Here is a 20,145-nt window from a genome sequence, read left to right as displayed (position 1 = left end):
ATTCCCAGGAAAGTTTCTTTCTTAACTGGTATAAAAATATCTATATTAAAATGATTTCCCAAACTGTCTTCTAAACCATGACATCTTGGAAACTCTTTTATAAAAGCATCTTTTGTCATTACTGGGAATGTAAAAATACATGTGCCCAAATTGTTCATGTGTAGTTGAAAAGGAATGGATAGTGGAACAAGTACAAGCAGAGATTCAATTTTCTCCATCAGGTCACTTTGTAAGCATTTAATAATCTTGACCTTGAGGTTCTCGTTTGTTTCTAAATCTTCCAATTTCAGACCATGGAGTTCTTAAGTGTTTTCATGGAGAGTCTGTTATTTTGAAACCTAAAATTTTCCATCTGATTCTGGAAGACAGTTTCTTGGAACTCTACTCATCCATGTTGCTGGGGGCGCCTGCCACTCACAATGAGGACATCTTTTCTCCCATGTTTAATGAGGGAGAAGTGTTGAGTAAGCTTTGATGATCTCTGGGCCCAGGCAAGTTAAAAGGTCAGATGAAAAGGACATAGCCAGTGACTGCAGTTGCTTCATTGCATTATAAGGAACCACTCAGGATTTTGGATGGTGTGTGTTTATCCCCTGTTTCCATGATCATCTGAATTGAATGATCATGATCTTTTGTCTGAAACAAATGTGCCTTGAAAAAAATTATTTCTGCCCTCTATTATGATTCTCTAAGTCAAGTGGAACTTTATGAGCAGATGGGAAAAATGATGCCTTAGTGGAATATGTAAATAACCAGATACCTTTATCTTTAAGATTCTAACCATTCTACTAACCAGGGGTATAAAATTCAAATCACTGAGAGTGTGTGGACTGTTTATCATTTAAACTATTTTCAGAATATATTGATTTGGAAATAATATTTTGTATGCTTCATATACAATTGATTTATGCTTATAGGAACTGAGGAGATATTTATATAATATAAAGTGTACATCATTTATATCCAAGGCAAAGTTCCTGAAATGTCTTAGGTCTTTAACTGTCAACAACTGCGCATGCTTATCTATAGTTGTGTCACTGTACCAAGGTAATATATCTATGCCTAAAATGTTGAAAGTTGAGAATGCCAAAGTAGTGAAAAATACGCTTGGGTCATATGATCCATATGATGCCCAGACACACTAAAAAATTATTTCAGTATACAAGACATGTATATTTAAATTTTTTTAAATTCATTTATTTTTAATTGGAGGATAATTGCTTTACAATATTGTGTTGGTTCCTGCCCTACATCAACATGAATCAGCCATAGGTATACATATGTTCCCTCCCTCTTGAACCTTCCTCCCACCTCCCACCCATCCCACCCCTCTAGGTCACAGAGCACCAGTCTGAGCTCCCAAAGTCATTCAGCAAATTCCCGCTGGCTATCTATTTTACATATGGTAGTGTAATGTTTCCATGCTGCTGTCTCCATTCGTCCCACCCTCTCCTTCCCCACTGTGTCCACAAGTCTGGTCTCTATGTCTGCATCTCCACTGCTGCTCTGCAGATCGGTTCATCAGTACCATCTTTCTATATTCCATATATACGTGTCAGTATACGATATTTGTTTCTCTCTTTCTGATTTACTTCACTCTATAATAGGCTCTAGGTTCATCCACCTCATTAGAACTGACTCAAATGTGTTCCTTCTTATGGCTGAGTAATATTCCATTGTATACATGTACTACAACTTCTTTATCCATTCATCTGTCAATGGACAATCTAGGTTGTTTCCCGGTACAGGACATGTATATTTTGAAATCATTGTTTGGCAGTAACATTTTATGGTATTGTCACCTTTGATCTTACACCAAAATATAACCCACAAGGCTGAAGATTTTTTTAATCATTCTGCTGAAATCAATCAAAAATGTGCAGAATTAACAGCTTTTAAATCAATTTGAGGTTATTCTAATTTTATTGTTTTTGCCATCTCGGAAGATGAAATTGGATAGACACAGAAGATGCCTTTCACCCAGCAGAAGTAGTGACCAGAAGGAACCCGTTAGTAATTTAGGCTGTAGCTGGTGGCTGCAATTCCCTGAGTTCTCATCAAATATTAGATAGCAGTTATGCTATTTTGGGAGATATAAACAATGAAAACTCCATTTTCTGGAAGATTGAAAGTGAGCCTAATCTGTTCAGACCTGTGTCCTGGGTCCCACTATCATCTCCTGGTTATATTTTAATTTCCCATATGTGAATGGATAGGTGTAGTCAAGGAGAGCAGATCTGAACCTGAACAGCTTTATTATGTTGATCTGTTAAATGGTAAAATTGATATTAAAGTCTAGCTGAGGGAAGACTTGAAGCTGGAATCAGAAAGTATTAATATTAAAAGGTCAAATCCTTTCCCTCTTGCTCCCTTTTCCTTATCAATCCTCTCCTTTGGCTCTGTCAAGAAAGAAAACTCAGATTCAGAAAGGATCTTAGGTACATGTGTGTTCTTTGTTGGTTTACAATGTCCTTCTGAGCGAGTAAGTTATCCCATTAGAAAAGAGTACACACTTGATGAGTTAACTTCTCTCAAGCCTGACTGCCATGAGCCAAGTATACTGTGAACTCAGGTGAAGTCTTCAGACATCTTCCCTCTTCACCTTCCCACGCCGCCATCCCCAGGCTTTCTCCCACACCCCCATCTCTCTCATGCTTCCTCCAGGCCCCCTTTCCTACCACCTTGGCCCAAATTGCTCACTGTGCTTTGGAATACCCTGCCCTTTAGTCATCTCATGCCACAAAAATGTCTTGTTGTGTTGACCACAGGGCTGGTCCCAGATCCTCCTTCATTACACAGAGCTCTGCCCTTAGGCTCCACCACCCTAGCCCCACCCAGGAATGCTATGACTACAGACCCCTGAACCATCGTGAGGCATCCTTGTAGAAGAAGGTAGTAACTCTGGAATGCTTCCTAATCTCAACAATTAGTTACCCCAAAGGTGATTTTTAACCTGAGCTAGGATTATAGGGTGAAGTCATGTAAACATGTTCCATGTGTCTCAGAAGATTTCCTGTGTAGAGACTTTAACCCTTGCAACCCCATTCCATGCAGGCTTGGAAGGACTTCAGTTCTACAAACCAGGGCTTCACAAAGGGGAAACGGGTCACATCACTTAATATACCCCTCCGCACATGACCCTCCTCACAAAGCAAGCGCTTTCTTATGAGGCAGAAGACAAAAGCTGTATAATCTCTTCCTCCTTCAGGTACTGTTAACTCAAATTCATGAGCTTTTCAATAGCTGACTAAAGCCAAAATATCTTTTATTTTAGAGCAACATTTCAAATCTCTGAAATACTACCAGGTCGGCAAATGAATTGAAACCTTAATTTCTAACAGAATCACAGCTCTAGATTCTGTATGGAGTAGTTCGCCTTGTCCACACCTTGTCGTCACAACTTTAATAATGCCAGACTATTCCAGTGGGAAGTATCAACAATGATACCAATAATTTCTTATGAAATGTTTTGCAATATTATCATACCATGAATTTCAAGAGGTTCATCCCAGCTGCAACCAGGAAAACACCCTGGAGTCAGCATTCCAGAGTATGATGGAATATCTTTAATGTCTAGCATAAATCTCCAATGCTCCACCCTGAACTGGCTGTGATATATTTAAATTAAATTTTTAAAGCTCATAAAATGGCTTAGAAAAAAGAAAACTGACATTCACAGCTACAGGGTAAATACTGTGACAATTTTTTTATGTTTGATTTGTCAGACTTAATCGAAAAAAAAAAAAGGCAGTTCTGATTCTGACTTTAAAATGTCACTTTTTAAATGATGATCTTGGTGAGTGACCTTTCTAAGTCAGTGTAACAGCACCTCGGGAAGCATGCGCCTGTGATCAGAGTGATAACTTCTTGGGGGAACATAGGATAGATAGGAGGAAGAGAGTAACAGGCCTGATAAGTGATAGGTCAGTTGTACTATAGTTGGTACTAACTAATGAAGCAATGGAGAAAATTTTAAAAAGAAAGTGTATGTGTATTTATATATAAAACTAATTTTATGAGTTGCACATACTCTCCCATAACTATATACAAATGTTTAACAATAGATATCTTTATCTAAATATAAAAATATATATATATATATGCTTATACAAACACACACATATATGGCTATAAATGACCTACAGCAAACTATCAAGAATGTCCTGTTTCTCTTCTTTCTACTGAATTCTGCTGAAATGATTCCAGAGAAATGTCTAGGTTATTCCTGAAGATCTCCAGCAGATATAACAGCCTCATAGTATTTTTAAATGTCAATGTTTTCAGTCATTAAAGCTCCAGTGCTAAAGCACAGCCAGTGCCGCTTCATTGTCTTATCAGCTGTAAGCTTAGCAAGTCTTTTCACCCTTCTCAGTCTCAGTTTCCTTATCTGTAAAATGGGGATAAAATAGAGTCTTGTGGAGTTATTGAGAAGATTAAATGGGGCATGTCAAGCTCCTTGCCTCAATACTTGGCTAATAATGTGCACTCTATGAATTTTTCCTATTGCTGTCATGACTGTGGGAAGCAGGGTGAAATGTCTTGACACTGTATTACCAGGTTACATGTGTCCTTGCCCCATGAAAACCCACCAAGTGACTATATGCCAGTCACTCCTCAAACTCCTATTTTACTAGCTCTGTGGTCAGGGGTGTGTGGGTAGTGGTAGGAACATTGTCTTCCATGAATGCCATCATTAGATGTCTTGTTCTCTCTCTCCACTCCAACTTCCCAAGTGGCCCTGTGTTAGTTGCTTAGTCATGTCCAACTCTTTGTGAACATGTGAACTGTAGCCCACCAGGCTCCTGTGTCCATGGGATCCTTCAGGCAAGAATACTGGAGTGGGTTGCCGTGTCCCCTCCTCTGGGGGATCTTCCTGACTCAGGGATGGAACTCAGGTCTGCTGCAAGGCAGGCAGATTCTTTGCCATCTGAGCCACCAGGGAAGCCTCCCAAGCAGCTCTAGGTCACTAAAGAAATGAACCAAAATCAATAGGAAACCAGAAAAGCACTGGATGCAAGGCCCCAGAAGCATAGCAGTTTACAGAATGCTGGCTATTCAAATGTGGCTCTGGGCCTGCCTTCCAAGTACAGTCATCTCCTGTTGATTAAAATACAATGTGTGAAGTCTTGGGGTCATTATTTTGGTCACCCTGCTCTCCTTCTGCTTTAAATTATCCTATTTCAGCATGGGCAGCTGTATAGCTGGGTGGTAGTTTTTCAAGCATTTCAGCAGTCCTGGTAGCAGCCTCCCCCCTCCCCCCGCCCATGGGGGAGCTGCCCTCCTTAAGGGGCACAAACTCCTGAGTGCTTTCTCCAGACAGACTGATACCTGACGAGATGGGCAGTCCCAAGCTTTCAACTGCCCGACACACAGTTAGTCCTCCCAGTCTCAGAGACCTCCCACCAGCTGCCTGTCTACACTTGCTCACCCCCCGCACGCCTGCTCTGGCCTTGATGGTGTCATCTGTACACAGGTGTCCAGGAGGCTGTGGTGAGCTGCCTGAACAAACAAACCCGGGAACCCGCGGACGAGAACCTGTGCGTGACCAGCCGGCGGCCCCCCCAGCTTCTGAAATCCTGCAGTTTGGATCCCTGCCCAGCAAGGTAAGGGGTGCGCCAGCTGCCCTACTGTCCAGCAGAGTGATCAGAATGGGGCTTGTGTGTCTGTCCGTGGGCAGGATCAGAACGCTTATTGTTACCCAGTGTTTTGAAAACCAATTAGCATCAGTTCAAACTCTTAGTCAAATCCACTTAAAGTTAATTGAAACCAGGGCTTTGGAATTCTAGCCCAGCGATCATGCTCAGGGTCCAGAAGGCTCCGTGCACAGAGGAAAAGCCCTGTGGTGTGGCCGGAATGTGCCCGGGCCCCACTGATGCTTTCTCCCCAGGGGAATGTGAACTGACCACAGGAGGCAGGGTCTTTGCCACCTCTCAGCCTGTGTCCCAAGCCTTCCCACCCTCATAACAGATGGGCTTGTGGGTTGCAGGAACTGAAGGATCTGGGTGGTATCACTGAGCCACCATGAAATCCCTCTGCACACAGCATGCAGATTCATTATAGCATGCTCTGGAGTGTGTCATTTCACACGCAGAAAATCAATTCGAGCATTTCATTGTTCAGCCCTGCCTGGGTCTCATTATTAACCAACCTTGAGTTTTAGTTCATCAGTGCAGTCACTGCTTCGGTCAACACAAGTTTATGGTGTCTTGGAAGACTTGCCTTCAGATACTTGTTGAGAGCCAGTCTCTGTAGAAGCTCAACCATCTCATCTATGATTCTGGTTTCCAAGGGGAGACATTTAAAGAACCAAAGCCAGTCTTGCAAGTCTGCTGATGGGATGAGGCATGTTCCCCGATCAAATCCTAGATGAGAAGGAGGTTGTTGTTACTGAAGGATATTTCTTGTGTTTCAACAGAGTATCACACAAGAAGCAATGTGTTGCCTCTAGTAATTAAAGATAGGTTTCTGGTCAAGCTAATACTGCTTATCTTACTTCTCAGTCAATTAAATGCCTTTCTTTGGGATTTAGAAGATACAGGTTGCAGGCTTACTCAGATTATTTCAGGGCACACAATCCCACAGTGACACTCTCCTGCTCATCACCAGAGTTGCTCTGTCTGTTGATCTGAAAAGTTGTTCTGTCTATTGATCCCTCTTTAAGTGCAGAAGTGAAGGGGACCATTAATGCCATATCCTGTAAGGCAACCAGAAAATCGGTCAGCCACTGCTTGGAGCAGCACCTCACCCATGAGAACAGCAGTTGGTAAAATAGAGTCAAGGGCTGGGTCACAAAAAGCCTAGATCCAGTGCATGGAATTCTGAGAAAACTCTTTTTCTTTGCCTGCCCACTTCTGTGTCCTGACCTCACTGTTTATCAGTGGTCCTAAGACCTAACTGCATGGGCAAGAAGTCCAGACCCCCTCTATTTGACTACAGCCTCCTATATAGGAAGAAGCAGAAGGGATATAGGAAGAACAGCCTCTGGGGACCTTGGCTACCAGATCAGGAAGTCCTGGTTCTCGTTTTAGCTCTGCCACCCACTAGCTGTGTGGCATTGAGCAAGATGCCTGCCCCTTCTGTGTCCACATCTGCAAAATGAGCTAGCTATACAAAATGATCCGAGGTCACGGTCCTGTTCAAATAATCCCATGGTTCTCCATGGCTCTTGTGCTGATAATCAATATCAGTGCTATTCTGCTTGTTTACCAACACTTTAAAAACAAGCATGAGGGTCTTTCTAACCACATCCCAGTGGTGTGATGACATCCAAATGCTGTGATGACCTGAGGCAAGCCCAAGAAGTCAGTACCTGGGACAAACTGAAAATCTTCTGAGATTTTCAGCCACTAAACCCCTGCCTTCCTGGGACAGCAGAAGAAATAGGACACAAGATGTTACTTCCCATCCTCCAAGTACAGACTATAGTTAAATTAGATAAGCTTACTTTACTCTATGACCTTTTTACTGCCTAGAAAACAAAGACTCTTGTTGGGCTTAACATTGTTTCATTTGCTCCAGTTCAACCCAGGGCTTTAATTTCCACCAGCAAACCATCAGACTGAAGGGCAGAACGTCTTACTGGGCACAGCCAGGGTTTTCTTCGGCCAACTGTACACAGCTGAGCTTTTGTGGAATGATGCTAGTTAAAACAGCAAAGGGGGCCAGAATGGCCTGATATGACTCGCTCTCTTCACCTCCTGTCCAAGAGCCAAAGCAGAGTTTCATCTTAAAATAAGAACTGTGTAGAGGTGTATCTCCTGTGGAATATTTCAGTCTGACACGAGGGACAAAAAACCTCTCCTGCTGAATGTTTATGTCAGATGTACATGAAAATGTGTTTAGGAGGGGTGTAGCAGTGTGTTGTTTTCCCAAGCACCTTCTATTCATTTGGGACTAATTTAAATCATTGATTCACAATTCTTCGTCTACATGGATCAGCGTTCCCTGCACAGTTTGAGGTATTCCCTGATGGGCTCCAAGTTTTATACCCTTTCTTTTAGGCTCTTGACTCATGCTGATGTCCATGTATTCAAAATAGAAAAATCCATAGCATTTTTGGTGGGATATACAGAAGTGATGTTCGAGTCTTGGTCATTGGGTTTATGACTCTTAGAGGTGGTGCTGGTTAAGAGAAGTAGCTTTTCTAGGAAGTTATTTGTCTTATTGAGCACCAGGTAGGAAGCCACTTTTCTTCTCATGTATGGTCAGAGTTATCTGATCACACAGAGAATACCAAAGGCCTAGGAGGCATGTCCCATCTGGGCTGTCTCTCTGAGATGAAACTCGCCATCTGATTTCCTCTGTGTGATTAGAGCTGGTATCAGAAGCACATTTCCAACTTTCACTAGGTTGAGGCAAATAAATTCTCATGCCTGACTGTGTTCTCAAGTAGGAGGTATTCCGATTGCTCCAATTTGTATGTGCGCACATGTGCACAGACTGCCTGCATTTTTGAGGACACTTAAAAAATTGTTAAGTCGCTAAGTCATGTCCAGCTCTTTTGCGACCCCATGGATTGTAGCCTGTCGGGTTTCTCAGTTCATGGGATTTCCCAGGCAAGAATATTGGAGTCAGTATTCTTCAAAAGTCATTGCCTTTTGAAGGGGATCTTCCTGACCCAGGGAATATCCCAATGATTTTCCTACATTGGCAGGCAGAATTCTTTACTGCTGAGTTACCAAGAAAGCTTACTTAAAAAAATAGTAGCTCTCTATTGGAGAGGACTAGGGTAGTTTTTTTTTTAATGCAAATTTAATTTTTTATTGAAGTGTAGTCAATGGCACCCCACTCCAGTACTCTTGCCTGGAAAATCCCATGGATGGAGGAGCCTGGTGGGCTGCAGTCCATGGGGTCACTAAGAGCCAGACACGACTGAGCGACTTCACTTTCACTTTTCACTTTCATGCACTGTAGAAGGAAATGGCAGCCCACTCCAGTATTCTTGCCTAGAGAATCCCAGGGACGGGAGCCTGGTGGGCTGCCGTCTATGGGGTCACACAGAGTTGGACATGATTGACATGACTTGGCAGCAGTAATTTACAATGTTATGTTAGCTTCAAGTGTATAGCAAAATGATTCAGTTATTTTATATATATATATGTTCTTTTCTATATGTTATTATAAGATTTGAGCATAGTTCCCTGTGCTATACAGTAGGTCCTTGTTGTGTATCTGTTTTATGTACAGTATTGTACAACTCTATTTTCTGTATAGTAGTTGTTGTTCAGTCACTCAGGAATGTCCAATTCTTTGCGACTGCAGCATGCCAGACTTCCCTGTCCTTCACCATCTCCCGGAACTTGCTAAAACTTATGTCCACTGACTCAGTGATACCATCCAACCATCTTATGCTCTGTCATCCCTGTCTCCTCTTGCCTTCAATCTTTCCCACCTTCAGGGATTTTTCTAATGAGTCAGCTCTTCGCATCAGGTGGCCAAAGCGTTGGAACTTCAGCTTCAGCATCAGTCCTTCCAATGAATATTTAGGGTTGATTTCCTTTAGGATTGACTGGTTTGATTTCTCAAGAGTCTTCTGCAACACCACAGTTTAAAAGCATCAATTCTTTGGTGCTCAGCTTTCTTTATGGTCCAACTCTCACATCCATACATGATTATTGGAAAAACCATAGCTTTGACTACATGTATCTTTGTCAGCAAAGTGATGTCTCTTCTTTTTAATATGCTGTCTAGGCTGGTCATAGCTTTTCTAGCAAGAAGCAAACATCTTTTAATTTCATGGCTGCAGTCACCATTTGCAGTGATTTTGGAGCCCAAGAAGATAAAGTCTGTCACTGTTTCCATTGTTTCCCCATGATATGACCAGATGCCATGATCTTCATTTTTTGAATGTTGAGTTTTAAGCCAGTTTTTTCACTCTCCTCTTTCACCTTCATCAAGAAGCTCTTTAGTTCCTCTTGACTTTCTGCCATAGGGTGGTGTCATTGTATATATTAATCCCAAATTCCCAATTTATCTCTGCCCACCCTTTCCCCTTTGGTAACCATACGCTTGTTTCCTATGTCTGTGAGTCTATTTCTGTTTTGTAAATAAGCTCATCTGTATCATTTTTTAGCTACCACGCATAAGTGTTATCATATGGTATTTGTCTTTCTCTGTCTGACTTAGTTAACTTAGTATGATAATTTCCCAGTCTATCCATGATACTGCAAATGGCATCATTTCACAGCTGAACAATATTCCATCATACTTGTATACAACATATTCTTTATCTATTCATCTGTTGAAGGACATTTTAGGTTGCTTCCATGTCCTAACTATTGTAAATAGTGCTGCTAGGAATATTGGGGTGCATGTATATTTTTGAATTAGAGTTTTCTGTAGATACATGGCCAGGAATAGGATTGCTGGATGATATGGTAGTTCTATTTTTAATTTTTAAAGGAACCTCCATACTGCATTCTGTAGTTGTCATACAAGTTTATATTCCCACCAACAATACAGAAGTGTTCCCTTTTTTCCACACCTTCTTCATCATTAATTATTGCAGATATTTTAATGGTGGTTATTCTGAGTGGTGTGAAACGTATATCACTGTAGTTTTCATTGCTGTTCTCTAATGTGATATTGGGCATCTTTTTATGTGCCTCTTGGCCATCTGTATGGAAGAGGACTAGATTTTAAAGTCCTTGCTATCAGCTTCATGTTTTAATCCTCCTTTGTATTCACCTTTCTAGAACCTAGAAGGTACAGTTTCTAGAACCTAGAATAATGTCTGACATATAGTAGATGCGTATTAAGTGCTTATTGATGGGACTTCCCTGGAAGTCCAGTGGTTGAGATCGTCTTCCAATGCAAGGAGTACATTTTCAAATCCTGGTCAGAAAGCTAAGATTTCACCTGCCTGGCGAACAAGGAACCAAGACATAAAATAGAAACAAAATTGTAATAAATTCAATAAAGACTTTGAAAATGGTTCACATAAAAAAAAGTGCTTATTGAATAAATTAGTATAAGGACTAGGACTAAATTTTTACGCAGTAATACTTTGTTGTTGTTTAGCTGCTATGTCATGTTCAGCTCTTTTGCTTCCCCATGGACTGTAGCCTGCCAGGCGCCTCTGTCCACGGGACTTCCCAGGGAGGAATACTAGAGGGCGTTGCCATTTCTCTCCCAGGGATCTTCCTGACCCAGGGATTGGACCCATGTTTCTTGCACTGCAGATGGATTCTTTATCACTGAGCCCCCTGGAGAGCCCATAGTAATGCTTAGATCCTGATAATAGCTGGACCCCATTGCACTCTCTCCTCTCTATCCCTTTTATCCTGTCTCTCCCACCCACCAGGTAGTGCTAAAAATGCTATTATTAGTCTCTTCTTGATGTTTAAGGCTTTACAACTTAAAACATAAATAACCTTAGTATAAGTAACCCTTTAGGGTAGCAGCTATGTATGGCAAAATATCCCCAAAGTTAAGAATATGAAGAAGACAGGCTTTATCAGAGGAGAGAGTGGACACAATGGAGTCTGAGTGCATGGTTAGCATTACCCAGGGAGGGGTGTGACTGTCAGGAGAATTAGAAGATAGTACAGCAGGGACTGGTATTAACTCCTTAACAACCTGGCCTACAATTGGCCGGAAGAAATTAGGACCAGTTTTGCTTGTGAGCTGACACCTGTGAGAATTTTGCATCCAAGTTGGGTAGCAAGGAAGGTATTAATACAAGGAATAAATATTATTTTAGATGTCTTTACCATCCTCTCAGTAGTGTGTGTCTAGAAGGCCATAGCCCACCACCACCACCCTCAACCCTGCCCACCTTCTCTGATAGGTTAGACCTGCTTAAGGGAGAAATATGCAAACAGGAGCCAAGATCAGTCCTTAGGAAAGACATCTGCCCACTGTTCCTAATTAAAAAGCTAAGTATTTGAATTATATAAGTATTTCATGAATATTCTCATTCATTGACCATCAAGCACTGCAGAAGTAGTCTAGAAATAAAGGTACATTCTGCCCTTTCACCACCATGCTCTGTAGCACCACACCTTTCTTCTCCCCAGAGATCATCACTGTTCATGGTTTGGTACCTTTCCAGACCTTTTTCTATGCATTTGTATACATACATGAACATATATAAATATATAAGATTCTTTTCCCTTTGTAAATGCGATCATGTTACATGTATTGTTTGGCAACTTGATTTTTCCTTAATAACACGTACCAAACATCTTCTCCATCCCTAAGACCACCAAAATAAAACCCCACAGGTAGATTAAGACCTGTGTTCGAATCCTGCTCTGTCATGGTTAGCTATGTGAACTTCAAGAGGTCATATATCTTTTTAGGTTCTCAAATTCTTCATCTCTAAACTAGGATCATAGTAGACACTCAGAAAAATTAGTCTTCTCTTTCCCTTTCATTTTTGTTAAGAATTAATAAAAGTCCTGCCTTCAGGACTTCACCTCAAGTTTGATGCACTTTTCTTTCTTATTCAGTTAAGTCTTAATAATTAAGCTCTATTGACCATCTCCCCAGTTTATAATAGCTATGACATGAGCAGCCCAAAGAAAGGCAGAAAGCACTCCCTTAAAAGAAAAAAAAAAAAGTAGTCTGACTGTTATTAATTATAAGCATTTGATAGCTCAGCCAGCGTGTGTTGAAAAGATTTGGTAAACGTACGTGGAGGAGGGGGGAGACGTCCACAATGAAAGCCAGATGGCTGAAAATGAAGGAAATTCCAGGCAATTTCTGCAGCTTTGTTCTAACATACTTTTTAAACTAAACTTTTATTTCTCTGCAACAGAGAACAGCTGAGTGGTGTGGAATAGATAAACAGTGAAGAGGGGGAAAAAAGCTCATAATTCCAGGAACAGTACTTGGTTTCTGTCCCCTACCAACCCCATTCCCTTTTCTCAGAGCTAGGGTGGTTCTGAGGATTGGCAAGAACCATGAAAGAAGTTTAAGGATCCTAAACTGAAATGAGAAAGTTAAGAAAAATCATCTTCAAGGTCACAGAGTCTCCCCTTTAAAAGCAAACTTTAGAGTGCCTATTTTATTGTGCACTAACAGAATCCACACGGATGAGCCGCAAATGATTTCCAATTTCTAATTTTCTTTTACGTTAGCCTGAAATGGCTAGAGCAGAAGGTGTTGCCACAACCACGTTATAATTTACCTCATGGAACTTTCAAAGCTTTACAGGGACTGTCCCCTTAGACAACTTGTTTTAAAGGTTTCTGCTTCCACATGCTCTCCAAGTATTGGTTTATCTTCTGCTGAGTTCCCAAAGTTTCCATATGCTGCCTTTTGGCTGTGTCCATACTAACTTTTAAGTACTTACAGCAAAAGCACACCAAAGCTCACTGGCGTCCACAGAAATTGAGTCCAGATTTGGAGGCCATATTCAGGTGCCTTTAGGGAGCTAATACTATTACTATTGTCATCCTCTTTGGTAAATCCAGATGTATGATTATACTGTCTCTCTCTTTTCTTCCACTGATGGACAAGTTACAACAGAAGAATCTGCCAAGACCTGTTTCTTAGCAGTTGAGCCTGATTGGCCCAGTGGCAGTCTCTGCTACTTCCCTACCCAGGAATGTGTTGGCTTAGTGATCAGATTTGTCCCCAGCAGCACTTTGACATCAGCAAGGGTAAGCATCCCATGTATGCTTGCCTTGGGGCGTAAATCTTCATTTTTCCTAATGAGAGCCCTCTCTATGGTTACGCGTCCCCTGTGATATCAGCAGCAAACCTTTGTGAAATGAGCTTTACTGGTACTAGAAGTTATTCTATAAGCATAGATGTAGTTTTTGCATGAATATGGGGTAAAAATCAAGGGAGTGGATCTACCTTCTCATCTTGTCACCAGAAAGCACAAATGGCTAATTCCATAAAGATAGAACCTCAGCCTTAGGAAAAATCCATTCAATTAAGACAGGAAAGGGAAGCTTTCCTGGTTTCTTAACATCAGTGTGGTTGCACAGCCTTTTAGACCACATAATTCTGCCTGGACTCTGGCAAAACCCTTATACAAACCATTGACTGAAATTAACTTTCTGCCTAAAAAAATATGGCAGAAAGCATTTCACATCTCAATTCAGTAAAACAAAAAAATGCACTAGGTATCTTCATGCATAGCAGTCTGCTTGTATTTGGTCCTCAGAAACGACTAGAAGACCCAAATCTGTTCTGAAGGAGTTACCAGTTATTGGAGGAAGATTTCAAAAGAGTAACTGCTGTGATGGGGCAAACACAAGGTTCTGTAGGTGCAAGAGGATGAAGGGAAGGCTTCCTGGAGGAGGCATTGCCCATGCTGAATCATAACACATAAGCAAGAGCTACCCAGGTGAAGAAGAGAGGAGAGAGATGTTACAGGCAGAAAGAAAAGCATGGACACAAAGGAAAGAACAAGAATTGGAAGCTAGTGTTACAGGGTGGGCAGGAGCCAGCTCCAGGATAGCCCTATATGCTAAGTTGTTTAGACTTTTAAGTCATACAGGCAGCAGAGAGCCATTAAGGAGAGTGAAATGGGAGGGAGACAAGACAGATTTGCTTGGAGAAAGATGGCTCTGGCTCTTCATCCAACAGAGCTAAAGTAGTAACAGTGGCTAGCTTTTACTATCTAATAGTCATCTGCTCTTTTTCTCACTCAATATCATAAATAAATAGTGTGCTCTGCATCATTTTATTTTCATCAAAAGTAATAAAGACCTCTTGTCCTAGGTGTTTTAGCATTTTGTATCCTCCACATTCAACCCAGTGTGATGTGGGCTCAGCCTGTCTACCTGGCAGGAGAATAAAGCCTTAAGGAAGGGTGTCCCCAAAAGAGAGAACGAGAGGTACAGCCAGCTGATCCTTGAGGCCCTTCCAGTTCTGACATTCTGTGGTTCCTTGAGGGTTATGATAATTATCCACAGAACTGAAGCTTTTCAAGAAAGAAAGAAAAAGCAAATTGTATTAGGAAAATTACATTGAGTCAAATTTAAGTCCCCAAGACAAAGCACCTCTATTAGTCGCAAGACAGGAACTGGCTTTAACTATAAATGAAGGAGCCATGAGAAGTCTACTGGGAAACAAGAATTGGATTTCCATAATAAAAATGTATCTGAGAGCATTCAGGCAGCAAGGATGGTGAAACACTGAAATGAATGTTTGTAGAACTCCTTAGCGCTTCCCTGTGGCTCAGACAGTAAAGAATCTGCCTACAATGCAGGAGACCCAGGTTCAATCCCCTGGAGAAGGGCATGGCAACCCACACCAGTATTCTTTCCTGGAGAATTCCATGGGCACAAGCAGATTGGTGCGCTCCTGTCCATGGGGTTGCAAAGAATCAGACATGACTGAGACTTTCACTCACTTACTCACTTGTAGAATTCCTTAATGTTGCTTGTCCATATATAAAAGAATACAAAATGTTCTTCATCCCTGGATTTAGAATTTTATAGCACTCTTTACTGTAGTGCTTTGTAACTAGGACTTCTCTTCATTCAACGTCCACTGAACAAATATTTATTGATTGCCTACTTTGTGCTGGGCATTGTGCTGGGGAAACAGGGATGAACAAACCCACTTTGTTCCCTGAAGCAGGTACAGCCAGAGTTTGAGGAATGGTCCTGGAGAAGCCATTATATTTTTTTCATCTTGGGTACTTTAAGTGCTACTCTTCTAAAGATAGTTATTAAACTAAACTAGTGCCTGTGTTCTTCACTGCTCTAAGAGCTGACCTATCTGAACCAGTCATCAATCCCATTGCTCATAAGTACCATGGGGATGGAAATATCACCACCACATAGCTTTCTGCTGTGGATGTGGTGATGAAACATGGGAGTTTTACAGTTCACAAACCTTCCAGCTTACAAATCAATCAGCAGAAGAGTGGAGACTCTCAGAGCAAATCTTTTCTATTTTTTTTTTCTGCCTTCCTCTATAATCCAGTGTTTCTAACGTCCTGAAGTAACAATTTAAAGGCAAACAATGATTCAGCCAAAGCTTTGAAATGAGAATTTTTGCTGCCTAAGTGTACCCAATGCCTTCTTTGGAAATTTTGAAAGAAGGCCTCATGCAATTTGAGATGAAGAGTTTTTCTATGACTTTAGAGTTAGAAATCTGCTCTGTTGCTATGTTTCTTAAACTGGGAAAACAAAGAAGAAGGGAAAAGACTGGAGAAAGAGATAGAGAAAATGAGACATTTAGACGTAAAAATGAGGGATTGACGGGCTCCCCAGGTGCCTCAGCAGTAAAGAATCTGCCTGTCAGTGCAGGTGCCACAGGAGGTGCAGGTTCGGTCCCTGGGTCGGGAAGATCCCCTGGAGGAGGAAATGGCAACCTGATCCAGTATTCTTGCCTGAAACATTCCATCAACGAAGGGACCTGGCGGGCTACAGTCCTTGAGATCACCTAGAGTCATAGGCAACTGAGCACAGATGGCTGCAGGGTTAATGCCTTCACACAAAAGAATAAACAATGAGGGCGTGAAAAAGAGAACGCTCTGATGTGTACCCAGTAAATCTGGAGGATACCATTCGGAAACAGTTTGTTACTCTGGAAAGAGTATTCCCATCTTGGTGCCAGTCCAAGGTCAGGAAGTTCTTGGGTTGTCTGCCACAGTCATAGAAGATCTGTCCAAAGCAGTCCTGCTAACTACTACTTTTCCTGTGGTGAATTAGTATTCTTCTTCTTTTTTTTTCCCTTCATCACCATGCCTAATTATCTCTGCCAGGACTACAAGGAATTTTGATTGGTGTTTGTGTTAGTGACACAGAAAAGCCTAGAATGATTGTCACTGGTTTAACACAGCTCCCAGTCCCACCAAATGCTCATTGCTTTTTCATGAGGCTTCTAGGGTTTTTTTTTTGTTGTTGGAAGCGGTTGGGTTGTTGTTTTTTTTTTTTTTTTTGATGTTTGAAAGTATTCTTTTTAAATTCAGTTCCAGGTGTACTGTAAAGGGAATCAGTTATACTTATATCCACTCTTTTTTTTAGATTCTTTTCCCATGCAGGCCCTTACAGAGTATTGAGTAGGGCTTCTAGTTTTACTGGTGGAATCACTATCCATGGGACCTAGACACACACAGACACAAGCGATTGGCTGTATATTAGAACCTTGGAAGGTGGTGCGTTCTCTGTCACCTACTGCTGTCAACTCTGATTCCCAAGTGGGTAGACACAACCACCTTTCTGGCCCGTCATAGGTCACTGCTCACGTCATTCAAAGAGCCACAATGGACCCTTTACCCAGGTCACATAGAATTGACCCTTATTCCACTTTCAGCAGTGGTGTTAAATAACAAAGCCATGGTTTGCTGTGATGGTATGTGCCTCTGGTAACTTATTATCATCTTAGCATGACTTCTTTTTTTTTTTTTATCAGACACCATATTTTTCCTTATAGAAATCTTGAGAGTACTTGGGACGATTTCCAGATAAGAACCATAGGAGACTTGGCAGTGCCAGAGTTAAATATTCCCTACCAGGAATAGGGAGAAATCATGAGTTTTGAGGTCAGATAGATGTTGGCTCCCTTATTTGCTCTGTGGCCTTAGGTCGGCTCCTTTAACCTCTCCAAGACTCCATTGTCCTCAGCTGTAAAGCAGATATAATTGTCTGAACAGAGTGGGGAGGAGTTGTGAGGATGGTCACGCTTGTAAAACCCTCAGCTAATTCCTACCTCATAAAATAGATGCTCAAAAAATAAGGGTTTTGCCATCCCTCTTAGTTCCCTATTCGGGAAAGTGTATGATATAAAAAGACCTTCATGTTTATTTCATAGCCATTGCAGTTTATTCCTACATTAAACCAGCTAAGTATGGGAGCAGAGTAAGGTAGAGGGTATGGATAGAGCCAGGCTTTAAGGCATCTTTTGGTACAGCCCTCGCCCCATCTCTTGGTCATATCTAGAACAGAAAACACAACAGCTGGTTCTCATGGTTTCTACTGCTCCTGCAAAAGGTAGCAATTATTGGGATATTCCACTTTATTTTAACACCTAATCCATTAAGGTGTGTTCTGTAAGAACAGCAATGAGCTGATGAAGTGGGAGTGGAGCAGGCAGAGTCCAAATGTCCCTAAAAAGTTAATATCCTGTGAGACAAGACTGAAGGAAGTAAGGCCTGTGGGCAAGTGAGGTGTGAGTCCTGGAAATGAGCAGCTGTGACCTGGCGGTCACAAAAGCCTGTGAGAAGTCAGGGAGAAATCAGAGAGTTTATAAATAGTGTTGTTTCCACCCAGCAGTCTCCTCAAATACTTGTGGGAGAGAGAAGGAAAGAAGTAAAATCCAGTCCAGGGTACAGACAAGTTAAGGACATCTTGCCCCCACATCCTTGTTAATCTTCACAGGCCATCTTTGAGCAAGGTAGGGTTGCCCTAATAGCTTCCATTTATTGGGAGTTTGCAGTTTGTCAGGCACTGTGTTCATCACTTTATATACATTATTTTGTTTAATCTTCCCCACAGTTTTATGAGGATTTACTATTCCTGTCCTAACTTTACAGCTGGGGAAACTGGGTCTTTAGAAGTATCATGTAACTAGCTGGTGGCAGGTTCAGATTGGAGCAAAATTTAGTTCCGAAGTTGTTACAAAAGAACTGTGATTCAGTCTTTGCCTCTGTTAATGATGTTTACATCCCCCATTCCTCCCTTCATTTCCCCATCCAGGCCCTGCATCCTTGCCTTCCTCCCATCGCTTTATCTGACCATCCCCTGTCTTATTCTAGGCATTAAGCTCCAGGCATGAAAGTTGACATGGTGAAGAGAACCAGTCCTCCTCACCCCATAGTATTGAATAGATTAAAGCATAGTGAAGATCACAGGCAAATTTACAGTCCCATCTTTCTTTATCTGCCACAGATAGCTTTCATCTCAGAGTCTCGGTTGCCAAGGGTAGAACTAGACTCTTGGTAAAAGCTAGAGCTTAAGGGATAGTGAAAAATTCTTTCAAGCACACATGTCTCAGGACAAAACCAAATATACAGGAAATGAACCATGTTAAAAGAAAGATCAAGTAGACCTAAAGTGAGTGTCTTAAAACCCAGCACTAAGTCATTAGGTAAAGCACTCAGTTCCTAAGAAAACACTTTTACAAAGAAATACTAAGTCATCCAGAGAGATTCAGCCTGGACATGTGAATCTGGGAGACATCAGTGGCTCCCTTGGAGCTTTTGCATCTTTGCTCGGCCACAGAAACAGCCACTGGCTTAGTTTATGCTTAACTGATGGCCTGTTTATCTTGTAAATTGCCAACACCCTTACTCTCTTGCAAACACACATACTTCTCTTTCCCCAGTGTCCTCTGTACAACCCTGGGTCCCCGTCTCCTTTTCTATGCCACTGTCTTCTCTGCATCTCTTTCCTAGTACCTCTTCCTTCTCTCCCCCAGAGACTTAATCCTAATCACCTTGCCCTCTTAGCACCAAAATTCCCTAATGACCTTTCTCAACCACTCATGCCGGGACCCCAATTCTTTCAAGTTTTTTGCTCTCTGTGTCTGTGCAAGCCAAGTTGCTTCAGTCATGTCCAACTCTTGCGACCCTATGGACCGTAGCCCACAAGGCTCCTCTGTTCATGGGGTTCTAGAGTGTTTTGCCATGCCCTCCTTTAGGAGATCTTCCTGACCTAGGAGTCAAACCCACATCTCCTGTGGCTCCTGCATTAGCGGGTGGATTCTTTACCACTGAGCCACTTGGTAAGCTAACTGGGAGGCTAGTACACAAATGCATGCATATGATCATGACAATGCACAGTCATAACAGTATTAGCAAAGGTATGAATGACTGTCCTTGGGAACACTGAGATGAGCCATCTAATCCAGACTGGGGAGGGTGACCCAGAGAAGGTGACCACTGAGCTGACTGAGTCTCATTCTTATAGATATCAAAGTATTTTTTCTAAAATTCTAGTCAAACATATTACTGATATACTACTTCGATATTGCCCCTAAAGTCCTAATCCAGGTACTTCAGAAGCCATTTGGGCCGCTTTATGTCTTGCCTTCTGTCCCCTTCAGTCTTCCAGATGAGCCTAAAAGTGCTTGATTCCCCTGTCTTATCTCATCATTGAATAAGTGTTAGTCGCTCAGTCATGTCCGACTCTTTGCGACCCAACGGAATGTAGCCCATTCGGCTCCACTGTCCATGGGATTCTCCAGGCAAAAATACTGAAGTGGGTTGCCATTTCCTTGTCTACGTTATTGACC

The 20,145-nt window shown here is 41.8% G+C and overlaps 1 protein-coding gene across 3 annotated transcripts in view; it reads left to right on the top strand.

The window, feature by feature from the left end:
- ADAMTSL1 (ADAMTS like 1) overlaps nucleotides 1-20,145 on the top strand; it is a 479,825-nt gene that overhangs the window by 257,716 nt on the left and 201,964 nt on the right. For all 3 annotated transcript variants that reach the window (XM_065908168.1, XM_065908169.1, XM_065908167.1), the window contains one exon: nucleotides 5,474-5,603. In XM_065908168.1, coding sequence (XP_065764240.1) covers nucleotides 5,474-5,603 — 130 coding nt within the window. The remainder of the gene's footprint in view (nucleotides 1-5,473; nucleotides 5,604-20,145) is intronic.

The sequence above is a fragment of the Muntiacus reevesi genome, chromosome 17 (genome assembly GCF_963930625.1).
Source record: "Muntiacus reevesi chromosome 17, mMunRee1.1, whole genome shotgun sequence".
NCBI classification, from domain to species: Eukaryota; Metazoa; Chordata; class Mammalia; order Artiodactyla; family Cervidae; genus Muntiacus; species Muntiacus reevesi.
The sequence above is the reverse complement of the archived record's forward strand: the minus strand, read 5'-3'. Positions and strand labels throughout refer to the sequence as shown.